Source organism: Typopeltis vanoorti, chromosome 17 (assembly GCF_054136105.1).
Source record: "Typopeltis vanoorti isolate ZY-2024b chromosome 17, IOZ_Tvanoo_1.0, whole genome shotgun sequence".
Classification (NCBI taxonomy): domain Eukaryota; kingdom Metazoa; phylum Arthropoda; class Arachnida; order Uropygi; family Thelyphonidae; genus Typopeltis; species Typopeltis vanoorti.
This window is the reverse complement of record NC_143565.1, coordinates 75,401,980-75,423,487: the sequence shown is the minus strand read 5'-3', so window position 1 is coordinate 75,423,487 and position 21,508 is coordinate 75,401,980. Positions and strand designations below refer to the sequence as shown.

The following is a 21,508-nucleotide window of genomic DNA, read 5'->3' as shown; positions in this document are numbered from 1 at the left end:
TGTTCACTCATTTTCTCACTTGTTTTTAATTTCTTAGCTGTGGAAGGGAAAAATAACTAGGTATTCTTTTCATTTTTTACTTTACAGCTCAAGACAATTTTTTTTTCTTTTACATCCTAGAACAGTGTTTTTCATACTGCAGGTCACAAACTGTTAGTGGGCCATGAAATTAATTTAACTGATTACAATTAACATTTTTTTCGAATGAAATATAATGGAAAATATCAGTGTATCTCATAGATTTCACAGCATTAGCACATTTACACTAGGTGGTGTGACATCCTGCATTTCTCTTCAAGAGAGAACTCGCTTGACAGTATATTATTTCTTTTCCATTTTTACAAAACTTTAAATATATATATATATACGGCATGCTAGTTTGAATGTTTTTGATTAAATTTTACTTGTAAAATTAGTATTATTTTCTTAATTATGTAGTGTCTGTGGGAGAAGTTCTTAATTATGCAGGTTTGTTTTCATTCTAGATATCTCCAATTTATGAAATTGTTACTACATATAGTACATAGACTCTGTCCATATTGTATTTAGTAAAGCTACTAGTTTTTCTTGCATTTGCAATATGGTGTATGTTAGGGAGAGGATATTGATCACTATAATGAAGTTTTCATTTGTCTTCTAAAAGATATGCATAGTGAGCAAAATTTTATTTTATTTTCATGAATAAAAATGATCAGTGTTTTATGGCAAGCATACTTGTAGCTTTAAATGAAATATTTAAATGCTAATGAAAATTCATGTTTGATATTAACTTTGTTACATTTTTGTTTTTACTTTATTATGTGTAATAAAGATACACATTATTTTGTGCAACCTTTTGTTTCAGTTTAGTATATATATATATATATATATGTGTGTGTGTGTGTGTGTTTTCGTATCTCCATGATGGAGAGAGCCGATCCTAGAGGTAGCGCAACATCAACTCATCACAAAGGTGGAGTAAGTAATGCACACTTTTGCTGTCTCTCAAAAATCAGTTTATTTTGGGGCCAGTGAGGCCTGTTTCAGATATTAAACTGAGAAGAGTAGATACTACACTTTTTGTTTCTTGGCCTTTTGGTTAAGATAAGAGTAGCATTACAAGATACAGGTCACGTAAGATATTAAACAGATTTTTAGGTGACACAATGCTTGGGGCTTGCCCACCTTTGTTGTGAATTGCCTTGTATTGTACAATCCAAGTCCCCTCGGAGTATAGCTTCTTGACCTTATGTATGTGTTGTGTCCTGGATTGAGACGTATAATGTATTTTTTATTGTGGGTAATGGTCTGAAAAGTTTGAAAAACACCATCTTAGATGAACAAAACATCTGTGAAAGTCAGATAAAACCTAGTAAAATGATTTACTTAACATGTTCATGAAGGGAAGAAACAAATCTACTTATGTTGTACTTAACCTTCAGACACACCAGAATTTGTCCATGTATTAGTATTTAGTATATATTGGTAGTTTAGTACTAGAATGAAAATGACCCTATATAGTGAAACACATCTATTCCTAGAGTTACTAGGGTGGATTGAACACCATACTACATAGTTGCAAACCAAACAGAGTAAAAGTTTTATTGTAGTTAAATACCGTACAGTCCTGCTTGAGGCACACGACACACTAGGCTGTGTCTTGTGTAAGACAAGTTTGGCATGTCTTGTCCAAAAATCTAACCACTCCCTATAGGGCTATGGTTAGACTTTTGGTTGGATTTTTTGGTAGTTTATTATAGTGAGAATCAACTGTATATGTATTCTGTGTATATTCTTTGACTTTTTTTTTGATCATATATATATATATATTTTTTTTTTTTTTCTCTCTCTCCAGTTAAAAATGTTCTTCACAGAGCATCTTCATTCAGATGAAGAGATCAGATTTGTGTTGGAAGGTAGTGGATATTTTGATGTTCGGGATAAAAATGACAAATGGATTCGCATATTAGTTACTAAGGGTGATCTGATTGTTCTTCCAGCTGGAATCTATCACAGGTTTACTCTTGATACTAATGTAAATACATTTTGTTTCTCTTTTGTACTGTAAACAATATTTAACTTCATATGAAAATAAGTATTTTATTGAAAGCCATTTTTATTGAAAAAAAATGATCAGCCTGATAATTAAGCTGTAGTAAATGTACACTCGTTTCCACACACATATATTTACATAATTATACAGTGCAATAAGTAATCTGTAGATGAAAGCCACATGAAGACTGCATGTGGATATTGTGTGTGCTATTTTATGATTAATTATGAAAAAACCTGTACAAATACTCCATGCAAATAACCACAGATCTATTTTACTGCAATTAGCAGTGCCTTCATTGAAATACTTAGTTGAATTGAAGCATTGCTAATCCATATGAAATGCACCAGCCTAATTTTAAATAGTTTTCTTAAACTTTGGGAAGTTTAATGCAACCAAGAATTAAAGTTTCTCAAAAAGATTTGGGAAACCTTAATTCTTAGACCTCCTGCCAACAACACCTATAGAGGACACCCTTTATAGGACTTGGGCTTTTAGTCTGATTTTTTTCCCACTTAATTGTTCTTAGTGTTTTTTTGACGCATGCTTTTGTAGTTTTGAGATTGTATCCCAGATGATGTGGATGTCTCCTGATGATGAACAGAAACAAAATATAAGATACAATGCACTTGTATTTTTTATTTTATTGTTCTTCTGTGCTGTGTTCATTCCATTAAACCTAATAATGAGTTTAAACCAGCTTTTATTGCTACCTAGTAAGAGCTACTAGACAGCAATAAATGCAGCTGCTTGCTAACACTGGATGGAAAGTACTGTGGTCTAATCAGTGGTGCATTCAGGATTTAATTTTTTTTTTGGGGGGGGGACGAGCACTCTTGATTTAATTGGGTGGGAGCTGAGTTGAGTAGATGATTTGAGAATACACACTACACATTGCATACGAGCTATGACTGAACATCTGCAGTGATTGCCAATATACATGATACCCATGATCTCCTCTGGCCTGGCTCAGGAAAATGAAGTAGCGCTCGGTCCGCCCAAGCACTACTTCGTTCACAGCGGCCGTGATTTCCAAGAGCTACAGCGTATTTCCACCTTATGTGACTGCTAATTCATAATTAGTGTAGAAATAGAATACATGACACAGCATAAATAAAAAAAAAAAAGAATTTTAATTAGAAAAAGATTTTTGGAAAATTTTCTAGTGCTTTTTTTCCCCTTTTTTTGGGGGGGGGGAGGGCCCCATGCCTTCCCCCTGGGTGGCACCACTGGGTCTAATAACAAATCTGTGTTATCTTTAAATCCTTTTAAATTAATCTTGTTAATCAGTTAGTTTCCTTTGGTTAAATAACCGAAGGAAACCATTTTTATGGAATATTTTATTTTCATTGTTCAGTATTAATGTACATGCTAATTTACCAGAACATTTTATTCAGTTGTTTGTTTAATTATCTTTAAACAAACAACTCTAATGTTATTTTGAATCTTGCAGATATTTAGTAATTATTTGTTATCCACCATTGTCCCCTCCCCCACACACAGATATTTTGCATATCGTATTGAAGTACAATCTAGCAATCAAAAATCATTAAGCACAACTGTAATTATTATTACTTAAAACTATTTTATAGTAGCATGCCTGTATATCAATTAGGTAGTGATGATGATGATGATGTGTTCTTTGGCTGGAAACTGCATTGAATCCTATGTAGAACATAAGGAATGTTTATAAGGATCTTTCAACTGAAGATGAGATAGCTGGTTTCGTATGGATGTAGCTTTTCTCTTTGATACATTTTTTTTTTCTTTTGCAAAATAGACTAACCATCCATTGACAACATAATGAAACACAGCACCTCTCATTTATTAAAAAAAAAAATTACTTTTTTTAAATAAAAAGTTTTGTAGTAATAGGTCATTGTTCCTATTACATAAAGAAACTTAAGATAACTTACTTAAATAAAGAGCCAATAGGCTTCACTTCGGTGATGTAACATTATTTAAATTAAGGGGATATTAAATCCCACATTATTTCAAAGCCGAATATGAAACTCAAAGATAGGAATCAAAGAGTTTCATGCCAAATATAGCAAAGTAAAAGTTTCGGCAGACTGCAGCATAAGCTAAAGCACATAGTTCCACACTAGGGCAACTCGTTGCAAAGGTGGGTAAAGTTCTGATCACTATTCTTAGTATTTCCCATAATGCAAAACACATCTCCTAGGAGTTGTTTAATGTTATACATTATGATTGAGGTCTCATCAGTGAGTAGGTAGACCTAGATGATACTGAGGTTATAGCAAAGAGAACTTATATACTTTGCTATACGAGTTGTTGAACTACGTGCTTTAGCTTATGCTACAGTCCGCCGAAACTTTTATAGTTTGCTATATTCGGCAGGAAACTTTGATTCCTATCTTTGAGTTTCTTATTCGGCGTTTTAATACTGTGGGATTTAATATCCCCCTTAATTTAAATAATGTTAAGATAACTGTTTTCTTTTCATTATATTTATGAATTCACTAGTCTACATGTTATTTTTAGCTCTACTTTAGGCAAATAATGTTATATTCCTAAATAAATCCAGTACAAGTCTGTAAAATTTCCTAACTAAATTGAATAACTTCTATAATAAATTTGGTAATAAAAAGCCAAACACAATGATATAGGCAGATTGAAAACATCAGTGACATCCTGAATGGAGAATCTCAAAAAAAAAATCAGCTAATTGCTGGCCTGGTTGGCCGAGTGGTTAGCGTATCTGCTCTCTAGCCAAAAGATTGCAGGTTCAAATCCCACTGTGGGCATGCATGTTTGTGATTATATGTGAAAATGCTAGTGGTGGTGTTGGGTGGTAGATGGCATTGGTGTAGATGATGATGGTGTTGGTATTTGCTGTTCGTTGTAGTTGGTGGATTGAGTGGTGGAGATGGAGAGTTGTAGAGTAGGTGCCCTCCCTCAATGAGTCTGGACTCCCTGGGGAGGTGTCATATAATAATAATAATAATAATAATAATGACTTTTATTCCCTTATAGGGAGTAAGCGAAGCTTTTTTTAAACTCTATCTAACTTTTGGAGACTGAGTGAGCAGTTCAGAGTCCACTATTAGCCAATCGTAGATAGCTGGACCAAGACTATTACTAATTATAAGTGACAACCAATGAATAGACTGGCAAAGGGCTGCCATTGCTTGGTACCTATTACAGGATATGTTCTTGTCTGAAATAGTGTGGGATCTTTGGTGAATCTATAGAACATGTAAAACATTTCAATCATTTAGGCACAATTTTTAGTGAAGATGAAATATGAAAATAGAAAATGGAATTAGCAAAGCTGGTATGGTAGGACGTCAAATGAATAAATTTATATGGAATAAGAGGACAAATTAGTCAAAATACTAGCCTCTGACATGTAGAGATACATGCTATGAATTTGCATGGAAAAAATGTACAACTTACAAGGCTTTGTTGGAAAAACAAATAACATCATTGATGGCACAGACACACAGAAGTTGCATTGTGGAGCCACAGAAACCCTCCTTTGGAGTAGCATGTTTATGTGTAAAAGGATGCCTTGAAAATCTTTTTAACCAGTGATAGCTGATCCAGTTGTCTGTGATAGAATGCTGACTGCTAGCTTCTGCATTAATGTTCTGAACAATTATGCATGCTCTCTGTTGTAACAGTTCTATAATACTGATCTTTACATTCTATATTATAAAGCAGTGATTATAAACACTTGGTCTGGAGAATAATTTCAAATATTGCATAGTCTTGACCTGAATTATAAAAAAACATTTGTGACATCTGTTTATGCTACATAGAATGTAACATAAAACATCTGATCTCCTTAGTTAGTGAAACAATATACCAACTTCAGAAATTAGTAACAAGTTTTCCACAGTGTTTTGAAGCTGTTATTATGGAAGGATAACACATTGTTAATTTCTTTTTATAAAGAAATTCTACCAAAAATCATGGAACACGTTTTGTTTATAACTGTATATGTCCCACAACTTTTGGTAGTATACTCATGCAGTACACTTATATGTGCTATATATACTTAGTAAGTGCACTCTTGTTAATTGTTTACTTTATGATATCTGTCCAAAATCAAACTTATTGTTATTAGAGTAAGTAGCCATGGTTCTAGTAATTATAAATTATTTCATATTGTTGCCTTATTTTCAGACCTACCAAAATTTAAAGAAATAGATAATAAATGGGTGACATTCTCCACTAAATTCTTTACTTGAGATATCAGTCATCTCTTAAATAGTAATACTATGCACTGTTTCTCTCTTTCTTTTTAAATGAAACATATGACTACATCAAATTCGGTTTTAATCAAATTCATTCTTCGTGAAAGAAAATCATATCATATTCTTCCAAGTATAGGCAGCTTTCACCAGTAGCACATCAAAATATCACTAAAATAAAATAAATCCAGGTACTCTCATAGCATCAGTGCAATTCTTATCAACATGCCCTTTGGTTAGAAAGAAAGACCTAAGTTCAGATCCTATATGCATGCTCCCCCCCCCCCTTGCCTCCATCAGCCATAGACATTGTTCATGACCTTAGTTGGCTCCTCGTAATGTTAAATATTGCCATTGCTTACTGTAAAAGCCATGATTTTGGATTCTCATGAGAGGAGGATGTCCTGCTCCTGATAAAAACACCATAGAAGTGTATGTAATGTGGTACTGCAAATTAGGGTCTTAGTGTTCCTTTGAATATGACTATCTATATGTTCACTGGACATCCATATTGGACATCAATATTGGAGTGACCATACGGCATCCACAGATGACGTATGGTTACTCCAATACTCAGTGATGTGCCACACCAGGCCTTGCTATGTAGTCCTGTTTGTTTTTCCAGAGACTTCAACTCTCTGAAGATTAGTTGATTCACACACATACACACACCATCCATCCATCCATCTCATTGATGGTCTACCCCTTCCTCTTTTTCCAGGAACTTTACCTTCTATTACTGTTCTGAGGAGTCCTCCTTCCATCTTTTCAATGGAAGGAGGACTTCTTAGAATTTGTATGCCTTTCAGTATATGATCTGTAGCACAACATCTCAAAAGCAGATATCCTTTTCTTATCTGACTTCTTTAGGTTCCAAGTCTCACATCCATAAGTTGCTGTTGGAAAAACAACTGCATCCAGAATCCTCAAATTTGTTCCCATGGAGATAGATCCAACCTTCCATATTTTAGACAAGTCTCTGACTTGTTTTAGCCATTCCTAACCTTCTTCTGATATCTTCTGAACAGCAATTCTTCACATTAATAATGGATCCCAGGTACTCAAACTTGCTGACTTCCTCAATTCTTTTTCCATTAAGGTAAACTTGTTTCTCAAGGGCTTTCCTGTTTGTATTTCCTTTGAGAACCATAATCTTTGTCTTGCTAGGATTTAGTTGAAGTCCTCTGTTATTACTGATCTTGATAATTATGTCAAGAATTTGTCCTAGTTCTTCCATGTCATTACAAAGGAATACTGTATCATCAGCATACCTCAGATTACTGATCAATCTACTTCCTATCCTAATTGGATTCTCATGAGAGGAGGATGTCCTGCTCCTGATAAAAACACCAGAGAAGTGTGTGTGCATGTAATCTGGTGCTGCAAATTAGGTTCTTAGTTGTTCCATTGAATATGACTATCTCTGAGTCTTTAATTAATTAAGCTCCAACAGTTTGTACCTAACTTTTCTTTCATTAAACTAAAAAAAATATCTTTTGGAATATATTAAATTGTGTCTCAATGTTATTGAAGTTTTAGCATAAACATTTATATGCCTAGGAAAAGCAAACATATTTTTAGAGAAATATGAATATAATTCATGGTATTTTGTTTCATATATTTTATTTAAAACAATTTTATTTTTTTATTAGGATTACATAAAAGTAATGAGACTGTTTTGTGGAGAGCCTGTATGGGCAGCAATCAATCGACCTGCTGAGGATCATCCAGCACGAAAATCATACTTACAGGAAATGGCAAAATTTGCTTGATTAGCAGGTGTATAATGTATATTGAAATACAAGCTTGCTAACTTAAAAACTGGCTTGTTAAATGTTAATTTTTTTTAAATAAAATTTTTAATGGGAAACAAGCACAATTTTGCTTGCTTATAAATATATATTTGGAAATGCAAACCTATGTAAATGTCACAATTGGAATAATGTACAATATGTTAATAATTAAATGTTTATTTTGAGTTAACGTTTTGAATTATTGTTTCTTTTAAGAATTGTCCCAATTGACACATCATATTTGTCATTATATCATTGAAGGATGATGAATTGATTCCTCTGGTTAAAGGGACAGGTATAATGACAGTCTTCTTCAGCTGCATAAAGCATATTGTATGTTTGGAAGTACCAGTGCAGTATTTGAGCTACAGTATTTTTAAAGCAAAATAAATTTTTTTCAAGTGGCTATAGTTTGCTTCCATTTTATATTTTATCTCATTATACATGTGGTATAATGAGACCACATCAGGTGCTCTCGTTATACCACATGTTAGCTGCAACTTTTTTGATAGAATTTTATTTGTGAATGAGCATTTGTGAAATGTCTTAATGATATTGAAAATCTCAAATGCAATTTGACAATTAGACAATTAAATTGATATACTCACTTAATTTTGATACAGTTACAAGATTGTATTAAAATTAAGCAAGTATATACCAATTTAATTGTACATTTTGAGATTGGAAAATGTTAACATATTTTATAAATATGCTAACATTTGTTTGCAGTAATTCAAAATACATAACACAGTTTGTTTTTGAATATTAATTTATTGAATAACAGCTACTGTATAGTTTGAATACGTTTATAACTAAATTAGCAGCATAATGTATTAGAAAATCCTTGAGATGCAACTTAAAAAAAAGTATAGGGCCCAAAACAGATTCCAAATTTCCACAATTATTTATGTTTTACTTACTCATTAGATAACCTTGAAAGCAATCATCACCGTAGCCTCTGATAGTAATTTTAAATTAACTCTCCCCACAGATTTTAAATTTAAATTTTAAACTCTCTCTCTCTCCACATGATTAATTTTTTTATGTCCCTCAGAGTTTAAGAACAAATAAGTACTGTTAAAGTTAAAAAGAATATGTAGAAACACCTTTAGCAGCAAGGTTCTAGAAGCACTGAATTTATGTAGTGCTTTATAACACATTCATGCTGAACAGTCTATACACGTTTCAACTGATTTCAAGTTATATTTTTTTCCTTGAGAAACTTTGCTTTATAAATTATGTGCTTTCTGTATATCCAATGACTTTATAAACAGCTGCTAATGTATGAATTATATATTTAGTTTAATTCTTTATACAAGTGTAAGCAAACAAAGTTTGTGAATGAAGTATCTTCAGGACTGGGGCAACTCGTGACAAAGGTGGACTAAGTTCTCATCACTTTCCTTAGTATCTCATAATGCAAAGCACATTTTGTGGACATGTATATTGCTATGCATTATGGGAAGGATCACTACCCAGATCCAGAGTAATTTAATAATAAGGTGTGACATCTTTCGGCAACTGGCATATGGAAATGAGTTCTGCATTGCTTCAACCTTGGTATCACCTCTGGTTCTGGTTCCCACTGACGAGATCTCGGTTTTCGGCAAGATAAGTACTTCAGTTAAGTTTTGTTAATGTATTTTCTGGAGCTGAAAATTTGAAAGGGAATGTTAGAACAAATGGATTTAGTTACTGTGTTTGGCACCACTACAGTAAAACTGCTTCTGGCATGCATGCATGTAATATAGTGTTTGTTGGAGAGAATATATTTTTCATTATGATGGTTCCTTCCAGTTGTCTCTAATTACACAGATTATTTCTAAATACAGCACATTGACTGTAAATTGTGTCTGCACTGTATTTAGTGATACATTAAAACTATTTGTTTTTCTTGCTTCTGCAGATTTTAAGTAAAAATTCATCTATTCCTGAATAAAAATGAATCCTCCTGTATATTATAAGAATGCTAGGTGCTAGAATATGCAAGATATCCATTGATAAGACTGAAGATTCCTTGACAAAAAAGAGAAAAATAATTATGTAAATGAACGTAGGATTCGTAAAAGAGTGGATAATTCCAACAATGATCAGAAACAAGGACAACAAATTTTCCAACATGATTTGATGCTCCATCAACCCACATGTCCTGCTTCTAAAGAAATCAGTGTGAGGACAAACAGCCATGGCATCCACATTAAAATGATGTAGCACCTGCTTTTGCTGCGATGACTGCAGCAATCCTATGAGGCATACTTTCCACAAGTTTATGATAGCAATCAATGGGAATTTTGGACTGTTCTTCTTGTAGGCATGTGATGATGTCCTGGACTGTTGTGGAGCTGACGTCCCTTAACCTCACTCAATGCTCCAGTTCATCCCACAGATGTTCAATAGGGTTGAGATCAGGACTCTGTAAGCCAGTCAAGTGTAGTTGATGTTCATGTCCACTAATTATGCAGAGCAGCCTTAAAATAGTGCATTGTCTTGTTGAAATAGATAATGTTCAGTCCTGTAGAAACATCACAAAGTAGGAAGCATTGCATTGTCCAGAATGTTCAGATACCGCTCAGAGTTTGATGTTCATGACTATTGAATATCTGTGGGATGAACTGGAGTGTTGGGTGAGGTCAAGGGACATCTACCCCCCCCCCCCAACAGTCTAGGACCTCATTACGTGCCTACAGGAAGAATGGTCCAAAATTCCCATTGATCACTATCATATGTTTGTGGAAAGTATGTCCTGTAGGATTACTGTGTAGTCATCCCAGCAAAAGGAGGTCCTACATCTTATTAAGGTGGATTTCATGGCTTTTTCTTCTTCACACTGTGGTGCCTCTTGACTTCTTTCCAAGCAGTGCAAAATCTCAGAAACCTAAATACAGCATAAACCGAGTCATTGTCAGTTATGTAGCATATTTATGCTGTAGTTAGGTTTCAGATTTTTAGTGTAAAATGAAGCAAAAATATAAATGGAACATATTTAAATACATTAGGTCATGTTCCATCATCATCATCATCATCATCAAATTCCTGCCATGTACCCTCAAGGGGTGTACAGGATATGACAGTACTACATGAAAAAAATTACATCATTACTAACTTCCTATCTACAATTTTCCTCCAAATCAGTCTGTTACTTGTCAAGACTCCAACATTATCAGATCTTATATTTCTATCGTCTAAGGCACTTTGTACCGTATCAATCCACCTATATCTTGGTCTTCCTCGGGGTCGTTTTCCTGCCAACTTGGCAGAGAACACTTGTTTTGCTAATCTTTCCTCTCCCATTCTATTTAAGTGACCATACCATCTGAGATTAGCTCTGCTAACGCATTCCTGGATGCTGACAATGTCAAGTTCTTTCCTAATATCCTCATTTTTAATATGATATTGCCATTGATGCCATCTGTTCACGCCTCTAATCTTTCTCAGGACTCTCATATCTGCGGTCTCTAGTCTTTGGTCAAGTGTTTTACTTCTGACCCAGCTCTCAGATCCATAAGTTAAAATTGGTTTGAACACAGTCTTGTATACAGCTAATTTAGTGTTCCGACTAATTTCTTTCTTATTCCATATGAATTTATTCAATTGACTTCCCACGATACCAGCTTTGCTGATTCTGTTGTCTATTTCTGTATTTAGTTTACCATCTTCAGTAAAAATTGTGCCTAAGTAGCTGAAATGTTTTACTTGTTCCACAGGTTCTCCATTCACAACACAGTTGACATTTTCAATGATTCTGCCTATTTTCATTGTCTTTGTCTTTTTATTGCTGACCTTCATACCATATCTATTACAACAGCTATTCAATTTAGTCAGAGAATCTTGCAGACTTGTAGCAGATTTATTTAGAAGTATAACATCATCCGCATAAAGCAAAGAGCTGACATTAACATCTCCAATTTTGATATCAGGTTTAATACCACATTCCTTCATAATGTGATCCATATAGATAATGAATAACAGAGGGGATAATGTACATCCTTGTCTCACACCAGATTTAACATTAAACCATCTTCCTGTACTTCCTTCAATTCTAACTGCTGACTCACAACTCAAATAAAGACTAAGTATTGCTTGATATAATGCCCCATTGACACCATATAACTGCAGCGTATTGAATAGCTTCTCTCTTGGCACCTTGTCATATGCCTTTTCCAAATCAACAAAACTTAAATACAGATCTTTGTTATATTCCCATGCTTTCTCGACTATTTGTCGTAAAGTGAAGATCTGATCCTGACAGCCTCTATTTGACCTGAATCCAGCTTGTTCTTCACCAAGCTTTTCTTCCACAATTCTTCTCAACCGTTTCTCAAGTATACTTGCATAGATCTTGCCAGGAACACTCAGTAGGGAAATACCTCTGTAATTCTCACATTCAGTTTTATTTCCCTTTTTATATATGGGTACTATGAGAGCTCTACTCCAATCATCGGGAATTCGTCCCTCTGTCCAGGCTTTCTGAACTATGCAGTGCAGCCACTGTAAGACTCTTATACCACCATACTTCAGCATTTCTGGTCGAATATCATCTACTCCTGCTGCCTTTCCACATTTCAAGCCTTTGATGGCTTTTTCTACTTCAAGTATGGATATGTATTCCTGACTGCATGCCTGGTCAGTGTTTTTTATCACTGTGCTGTCATCACTGCTTGTTTCATTTAGCAGTTTTTCAAAGTAATTACTCCATACTTCAAGGATATCTTTTTCTCCTGTTTTCATTTCACCTTTATCATCTGTAATTCCTTTTACAGCACTCTTTCCTCCATTCCTAAGCTTCTTCAACAACCTCCAGAATATTTTGCCACCTTCTTGATATTTATTTTCTATATTCTTGCCAAAGTCCTCCCATGACTTTTGTTTAGCTAGTTTTACACACTGTTTAGCTTTCTTACATTTGTCTCTGTATTCTGTAAGAGTAAAAGCTGACTTATTTGCCAGGAACTTTTGATATGCTTTCTTCTTTTCCTTCACTGCCTCTTTAACTTCCTGTGTCCACCAGGGAGTTCTGATTTTTTTATCTTTGCACACAACCTCACCACATGCCTCTCTGGCAGAATCAATCAATGTTTCCTTCAGAGTTTGCCACTGAATCTCCAAGGTTTGATTCCTGTTCTCAAACTCTTTCATTTTCTTTTCAATAATATTTCTGTATTTTAGTCTACAGTTTACATCTGAGAGCTGCTCAACTTTTATTCGCTTTAAAACTTTCTTACATGTTATTCTTTTCAATATGAAATTCAATTTTATCCTGCTCAAGACTAAATAGTGATCACTTCCAATTTCAAATCCTTTGTACACTCTGGTGTCCTGCACCAGGGAGAAAACATCACTATCAACAATAACATAGTCAATGAGACTTTTCTTATTCCTAGCCTCTTCTCTCCATGTGAATTTGTGCACATTTTTATGTTGGAACATGGTGTTAGTAATAACCAGTCCATGTCCTGAGCAGAAATCCAACAGATATTTGCCATTATTATTAGCTTTGCTCTTTTCTCCAAATTTTCCCAAAATATTCTTGTATGTCTCACAATCATTTCCTACTCTACTATTTAGATCCCCAACAAGGACCAACTTTTCCTTTTTCATTGTGTCAGTTGCTTTTTCTAAAGCCTCAAAAAATTCCTCCACCTCTACCTTAGTAGAACCTTCTGTGGGACCATAGGCACAAATAAGTCTCATTGTCCAATTCCCCATTCTCATATTTGCCCACATTACTCTACTAGAGACTGACTGCCATTCAAGAAGATTAGCCTCGTATTTTGTGTTGAATACTATGGCTACTCCTTCTTTTCCTTGGTTGTTATTGCCTGAATATAACATTTTGTATTTATTGCTCAGAAAGATCTCGCCAGTTTTGGTCTTTTTTGTTTCAGTCACCCCTATTATGTCGATCTGGTACTTATCTAATTCCTCAGCTAGCTCCATTTCTTTGCCATTCAGGCTTCTTACGTTGATAGTACCGATCTTTAACTCTGGTGATGTTGAGTTGGGGTTTGTTTTCAGATTTGTTCCAGTAGCTGACTTTTCACTGTTCGCCCTGGTTCCCTGGCGAAAACAACGGGGGCCTTGTTTAACCGGGCGACGCCCCAGCCGGCATGAAATTTTGTCATGTTGTACCATCATTTTTTATTTTGGTTTAACCAATAAGAATACAATTTGGTCGGCTAAATCCCAAATTGCCAGCCCATCCTCGTTCGTTCAGTATCAAAGTAGATACCCAACAGGGTGCACCACGAGAAGGTGAGGATTGGACATTAGGTCAGAAGCCCTGGTCGGTTCTCCGCATTCCTTTAAAGGCTATGTGGAGGTCTCCTCTCAGTTATACAGCTTTGACCCTTAAGCACCCCGGTCATGTTCCAAGATATCAATAATCAACACAAAAGACTTGGAATATGTTTTATTTTATGAAATTTATGTATTGAAAATTGTATACTTAAAAAAAAAGAAAGAAAATGTATTGTTTTAAAAATGATAAAGAAGATGTCTGTTTGGTTGTATTCTTTTCTGATAAGTTATAGAATGGCTATAAAACTGTCTTGATTCCTCTCTTAATGGTTGAGCTCCAGTCCTAGTTGGGGACTGGAGGAAATCAATCAGTGAAATCAATGCAAGAGGCTATTGCCTCTTGCATTGATCCAAACTGGCATTGCAGAGTAAACTGCACTTTCCTTCTTCACTTTTCAACATCACTTCTTCTTTGGACTGTTGTTTAGTTATAGTCCAACCACAGATACATGAGCTGTTGTTGGCAGACTGCCAAGAAGAGGCAGTTCATGTTGAATGGGAGAAAGAAATAAGGCGATGACGAATTGGTCACACAAAATTATGTGCTTTATATGCAAAATTTTCCAACTGTTATACAAGCAAAATAGTTACCACTTTAAAAACTACAATGATCATAAAAGAGAAGTTAATTTTCCAACATGTAATAATAAACACTCATCCCACAATATGGATTGATTACCCTATTATCAGAATGGATTCTCCTTCTTTTGACATACGCAGAAGTGTCGAAGGGTCTTGTATCTGTGGGCATAGTATAGCTCTTCTAAATCATCCATTGAAAACTCTTTACCATGACTCTCAAGGAGTTCATTTATGTCACATCATTTAACCATATTTCCTTTACTCTCTGTCACATTCTATGTTATTGATGCAAGGGTAGTGTTATGCTCTTGCTAATCTGGAATGCAGTCAGGCCAAAACTAGATAGCATTCATACATGATTTTGATACTTCATTCGTGCCGCTGAAATATCGGAGATTCCTTTCATGATATCGTGTGACTTCCGCTAGTCTCCGAACAAGATTATCAGACACTTGAATAGCTTCAGCAATTCGCTTTTTTGTAATTAGCTTTTTCTAGTCACATTTTATATTCTGCCCTTTTGTTTAATTATTTAAATTTTAGGACTAATCATTTAGTATTATAATTTTATTACACTGTCAGAACCATTTGTATCTAGGAAGTCTGACAGAGTCGTGACTCATCAACCCCCCCCCCCCTCTCCAGTCATGATCTATGAAAGGTGCAAAAGTCAAGTAGGCATAAATTGAAGCAGTGTAAACCAAGTTGATACCCATATTTCAGAATAATGCTATGTTGGACACGATATTGAAAGTCTAGTAGGTGTAATGTGCATGTTGCCAAACTTAATGATTTGCATGAGTACAGTATCCACATAAAAACACACTAAACAAACCAAGCGATTGTTATTTTCCATGGTAAAGAATATTTTAACTAATTAAAATCTTTAATATTGACTTATTTTTTACAAAAAAAACAAACTGATGTTTACATGATTCTTATGTTCACATAAGAGTTTTCTCTGTAGCTCATAATGACTACAGCTTCATCCACTTGAGGGAAATTTCTCTTAAATCAGGATATTTAACTATATTTCTATTTGGTGCATTCGTGTATGCCAAACATAAATAACACATCTATTTTATTAATGTATTAGATAGAACAGTGGTGAGATATCACCAAAAATCATAATACACATCTAATATGATTCCACATTGATGCTAGTGTTCACTTCCCTAATTTTTAGAACATCTATGGGTGCCCCACATTAATGAAGTGTTTTATTTTTAATCCACCTCTGAAATCCATAAATTAAAATTGCAACACTGTCTTGTATACAGCTACTTGTTTTGTTTTGAGTGTTTTGACTTATTCCACATTCCACTCTCTCTCTTTCTCTCACATGACAAGGTTCCAAAAGAGAAGTTTTCCAAAATTGTACAGTTAAATGGATAATGGAACATTATGCAGATCAATACATAGTGTATATTTAAGTTGGATTAATATCTATATTATTAATAATAATAATAGTCTATATTTAAGAAGAATTGGATAAGTTCCAGATCATAAAGGTGTCGCCAAAAACAAGATTTTTTTTGAGCAACGAATACAAGATATTATATTAAGTTAATAACGATCAGGGAAAAGAGTAGCTATAGCATTCAACACTAAATATGAGGATCATATTTAGTGATCACTAAATATGAGCATTCAACACTAAATATGAGGATCATATTTAGTGTTGAATGCTATAGCTACTCTTTTCCCTGATCGTTATTAACTTAATATACTTTTTTTTTTTTCCAAACTCATTTTCAATCCCAAGTATCGAGTACTTTATTCATTCACCTTCTATTTTTTTTTTTTTTTTAAATTTGGAATTAGAATAGACTTCTGCATGCTTTTAGATTATCACTTTATATATATATATATATATATATATATATATATATATTTATTTAAACAGCCAGATTTTAATTGCTGTTTCATTGCCCCCCCCCCCCCCCCAAGTAATTACTATTAAAATGTATATGGAACTGCATCCATGTATTCCAAAGTACAGTGTAATATACTCTAGCAGTGTTCAGCTAATTTGCTGACAGCCCTGTGTTGCTTAACTAGTATGAAATGTAATTAAATGACAGAGGAAATATTTTTGTGCTGTGTGTGCACATGCTTCACACAAAATTGTTTTATTGATTTTAATATTCCTAATTTATAAAAGCAATAAAATTTCTTTGCAAACACTGATGAATATTTTAATTTGAATTTGTTCTTTGAATGCCTCTCTAGCATTATGTGTTGTCTCTTAATTTTATTGGCAAATGCAGATATAATTAGGGAATTGCTGTTGCTTCAGTACAAGCAAGGTTACTGATTTCAATTGCCTGCTGCTGATGACCCATCATGAATAACTTTCATTGAGTGTTTCATTACTGAATAATATTGAACTGTACATGCATTCTATTGTTATATAATTACATAGTATGATAATCCATCATGTTATGCTCAAAGAGAATTTCTTGCAGTGGCAGCCTGTACATAAGCACTGCTACACTGCAGCACCCTGTTACTTTAACATGTTGTATGTTAAAGTAACATACAACATGTTAAAGTCTACAGATTATGTTTCGACATCGATTGAATAGTTAATCGTTGGAATTGTTTGATTAATGCTTTAGATTACGAAATAGATGCTCTGCGATCTAACGCTGATATTCGTTTGCGCTTGTCATTGCACGTTATGTCATTCAGACACTGCCCAAACAGCAGTGTATTTTTAGTATCCTTATGCACGTTATTTCTGTGAGATATGAAACGTTTATTATTGGTGTGTGTGCATGGTGAACTATTTTTGTCAATATTTTATTTTGTTAAAATAACATATAATTATTTATTTATTTATTATAGATACAAGGCTGAATTATGACGAGTGTCACTGTTGAAAATATGAAAAGAATTACAATGGTACATTGGTTTGTGAGCATAATTCATTCCGGAAATGTGCTTGTAATTCAAAGCGCTCGTATATCAAAGCGAATTTCCCCATAAGAAATAATGGAAACTCAGATGATTCGTTCCAAAACTCAAAAATATTCATATAAAAATTAATACAAAATGCATATACCTTCGTATACCTTATATATGCATACCTTTTTATATTTTTATTTAAATCTAACATACATAGAGTAATCGAATTTATTAATTTTTTTTTTTTTTTATGTTTGGTCCATACACAGGAGGTTGATTGGTCAACCTATAGCACATTAGTACCGTGTATGGGTGGTGGGTTGGGAAAGGAGGAATTTGTTTACGTTTGATTTGAACGACTTTAAATTGTATTCGTTGGGAAACAGCAGGTGGGAGACTGTTCCACAGTGCAGCAGTTGCAGGGATGAAGGAAGAGGAAAAGAAATTTGTTCTATTTGTTTCTAGGTGTACTGGGAAGGGATGTTGTGCAGCAGCTGCACGTGTTCCAGTGAGCTTAGTACTGAGCGGGGGAATTATTGATGTTATTTCAGATGAGCATTTCCCATGGAAAATTTGTAGAATATACTTACTGCAGAGACCAAATATCTGTGTGTAAAAGTGGGGGGAGAGAGTTGGTAAGGGATGGATCATTGATAAGTCTAATTGCCCTCTGTATTGAGTCGAGCATTTTGAGAGAGCTTTTAGGGGCCCCACCCCATATGTGGGAGCAGTATTCAATAGTTGGGCAGATTTGTGACTTGTATAGTGTTAGTAGCCGTTTAGGGGTGAGTCTTGAGCAGAAGAGAAATCTTAGTTTTTTTTTTTTGAGGCTGAGGATGCAATGTTTGAGATGTATTTGTGCCAGGAGAGGTTTGATGCGAGGGCGATTCTGAGGAGCGAGATCTCAGGCTGTCTGGAAATTTGGGTATCGTAAAAAAGGATACTGGGAAAAAGTTGTTCTTTTTTATGGGAAATAGTACCGAACTGGGTTTTAATGTTGAAATTTATGAGGTTATCCGAACACCATTGTAGGATGTCTTGGAGATCGGAGTTGAGGGTGGTGGTGGTTGATGTTCTGCAGGCTGAGGTGAGTTGTGTAGAGTAAGGCTTATCGAATGCAAGCGAGGAGTGTAATGTGCGTCATCTGCAAAACTGTGTATTGGATTGGAGGTCAGTTGCAGTAGGTCATTGATGTACAGCAGGAACAGGGTTGGTGAGAGGACAGAACCTTGTGGGAGCCTAGCATTAATTGAGTGGTGCAAGGATAGGGCCATCCACCATAAAACACAGTGTGCATCCAGACAGAAAACTGGGTTAGACCGAATGATGGTAGTTTGCCTAGTAGGCCTTTATGCCAGACCCGGTCAAAGGCTTTAGAGATATCTAGTGCAACCACTTGAGATTTGTCAAACCTCTCCATAGCTTTTGTTCAGAGATGGGTGACGTATGTAAGTAGATCTCCTGTTGATCGGCAGTGGCGGAATCCATACTGGCGGTCATTTATTTGGTGAGTGTCTTCAAGATAGTGTAGGAGGTGGGAATTGATGAATTTTTCCATTACCTTTGACAGGACAGGTAAGTGAGATAGGGCAGTACTTTGATGGCAGTGACTTGTTACCCTTCTTGGGAATGGGCTGAATGTAGGCCAATTTCCAGTTTGTGGGATAGATTCCAGTGCAGTAGGAGAGTATATATAGGTGATATAGGATAGGGGTCAGTTCTGGAGCACAATTGGGAGAATGCCATCGGGGGTCATTGTCATAGTACAGTTAATAAAGAACAGTCTCTACATTTGTGCACAAAATAAAAAAAATGCTTTACGCACGCATACACGTGGTCACAACCCTAGCAAGAATGTTGACTATACGAATGAGGTATGCCGACTGAGACCGAGCATACGAGACGATTACCCACAATCCCGAGCGTCTTCTGATTACGTGACGCTCGGCAGACAAAGCGTATGGGTTTTAATACTGTACTCGTATTGCAAGCCCTCGCTCGTTTATCAAGTTAAAATTTATTAAAACTTTTTGCTCGTCTTGCAAAACACTCGAAGACCAAGAGCTACTCGCAATCCAAGGTACCACTGCATATATTTTCAATTATCGTTACAAGAAACAAAAGCACTGCGATCTAACGCCGATATTCGTTGGTGCTTTTCATTGCACGTTATGTCATTCAGATACCGCCCAAACGGCAGTGTATTTTTAGTATCCTTATGCACGTTATTTCTGTGAGATATGAAACCTTTATTATTGGTGCATGTGCATAGTGAACTATTTTTTGTCAATATTATTTTATTTCGTTAAAATAACATAATTATTTATTTGTTATAGATACAATTCTAAATTATGATGTGTGTCACTGTTGAAAATATGAAAAGAATTATATTTTTTTCATTTATTATCGTTACACGAAATAAATGCACTGCGATCTAACGCCGATATTCGTTTGCGCTTGTCATTGCTATTGATACGAAACTTTTATTATTGGTGTTCGTTCGTGGTGAAGATGAAATATTTTTAACAAAGCAATTTTTAGTATGTAATTTATTTATTAATAAATTCGTTACTGATTTTTTTTTTTTTTTTTTTGTATATGCAGCACCCCTACTTAAAATTTTCAGCGGCCGCCACTGATTTCTTGTTATGTAATTATAATGTGTGTGTATATTATTTTTTACCTTTCATTCAGTTGATGTGTTCTTCCATTTTGGGCTCTGGATAAAAAGAAAAAAGTTTTTTTCTTATTATTATCGACACCAGATTTCCATGGAGTCAAAATATTCGTCACAATGTCACATATAAAGCTCATCAAACTGCTTTAAACTCATTCAATGTGCTTGCACGTTGTTGTTGTGAAGATTTTTGAATTTGTTATACAATCAGGATATTTCAGCTGGAAAAACTAGATTTATAGACAGGTTGAAGGCACTGCCGGGTAATCCTATGTCTCCACCTTTGGTAAACTATTTTTTGAACCATCTGGAAGATACTTTGTTCTCATCCATTCACCTCAACCCTCTCTTTGGTTTCATTACGTTGATGTTTTTTTTTTTGCTGTTTGGCTTCATTCTGAAAATGAACTTGCCCCTTTTCTACAATAGATCAATACCCTTCATGCATGCATTCAATTCACTGTGGAAAAAGAAAATGCTTGGGGTTTACCATTTTTGGACATCCTTTTTACTCACACAGCCTCCTGTAATTTGTCAACCAGTGTTTTCAATAAACACTGGTTGACAAAGCATTTTCGATAAACTCTGGTTGAAGTACTGGAGCCTGTGTCAACCAGTGTTTATCGAAAACCTACCTTTTCTATCAGATATGTTTATCAAAAGCTCTACTCATCACACTTCTCAAAATTGGCGTTATCAAGTCTTTAATTAATGGAGCACATAATGTATGCTCCTTTTCCTCAAGCTTACAACACGGTACTTCTCACTATCAAAACTTTAATGAAATTAAATGGTTACAACCCTCATCAAATTCAGCAGATAATTGACTCCTATGTTCCGTCATCTATGGATTCTTCAACAGATCGCAGGGTTCCAATTCCTTATATTTCTGGTGTCTCTAAACCTATGGGTAGAATTTTGAAAAAGTATCACCTTATTCCTACATATTTTCCTATCAACAAAATTTCTCATCTGCTACCATATACAAATGACAAAC

General features: G+C 34.8%; 1 protein-coding gene and 1 non-coding gene across 2 annotated transcripts in view; one reads left to right on the top strand and one right to left on the bottom strand.

Annotated features, from left to right (window-relative positions):
• The window catches only part of Adi1 (acireductone dioxygenase 1), a 34,060-nt gene extending 25,825 nt beyond the window's left edge, over positions 1-8,235 (top strand). The window contains exons 3-4 of the mRNA XM_090407201.1: positions 1,835-2,014; positions 7,905-8,235. Coding sequence (XP_090263327.1) covers positions 1,835-2,014; positions 7,905-8,024 — 300 coding nt within the window. The 3' untranslated portion in view covers positions 8,025-8,235. The remainder of the gene's footprint in view (positions 1-1,834; positions 2,015-7,904) is intronic.
• LOC150097507 (U2 spliceosomal RNA) lies at positions 904-1,091 on the bottom strand. The gene has a single exon (XR_016549733.1). It is a non-coding gene; the product is annotated as a U2 spliceosomal RNA (small nuclear RNA).
• Positions 8,236-21,508: the final 13,273 nt, after the last annotated feature.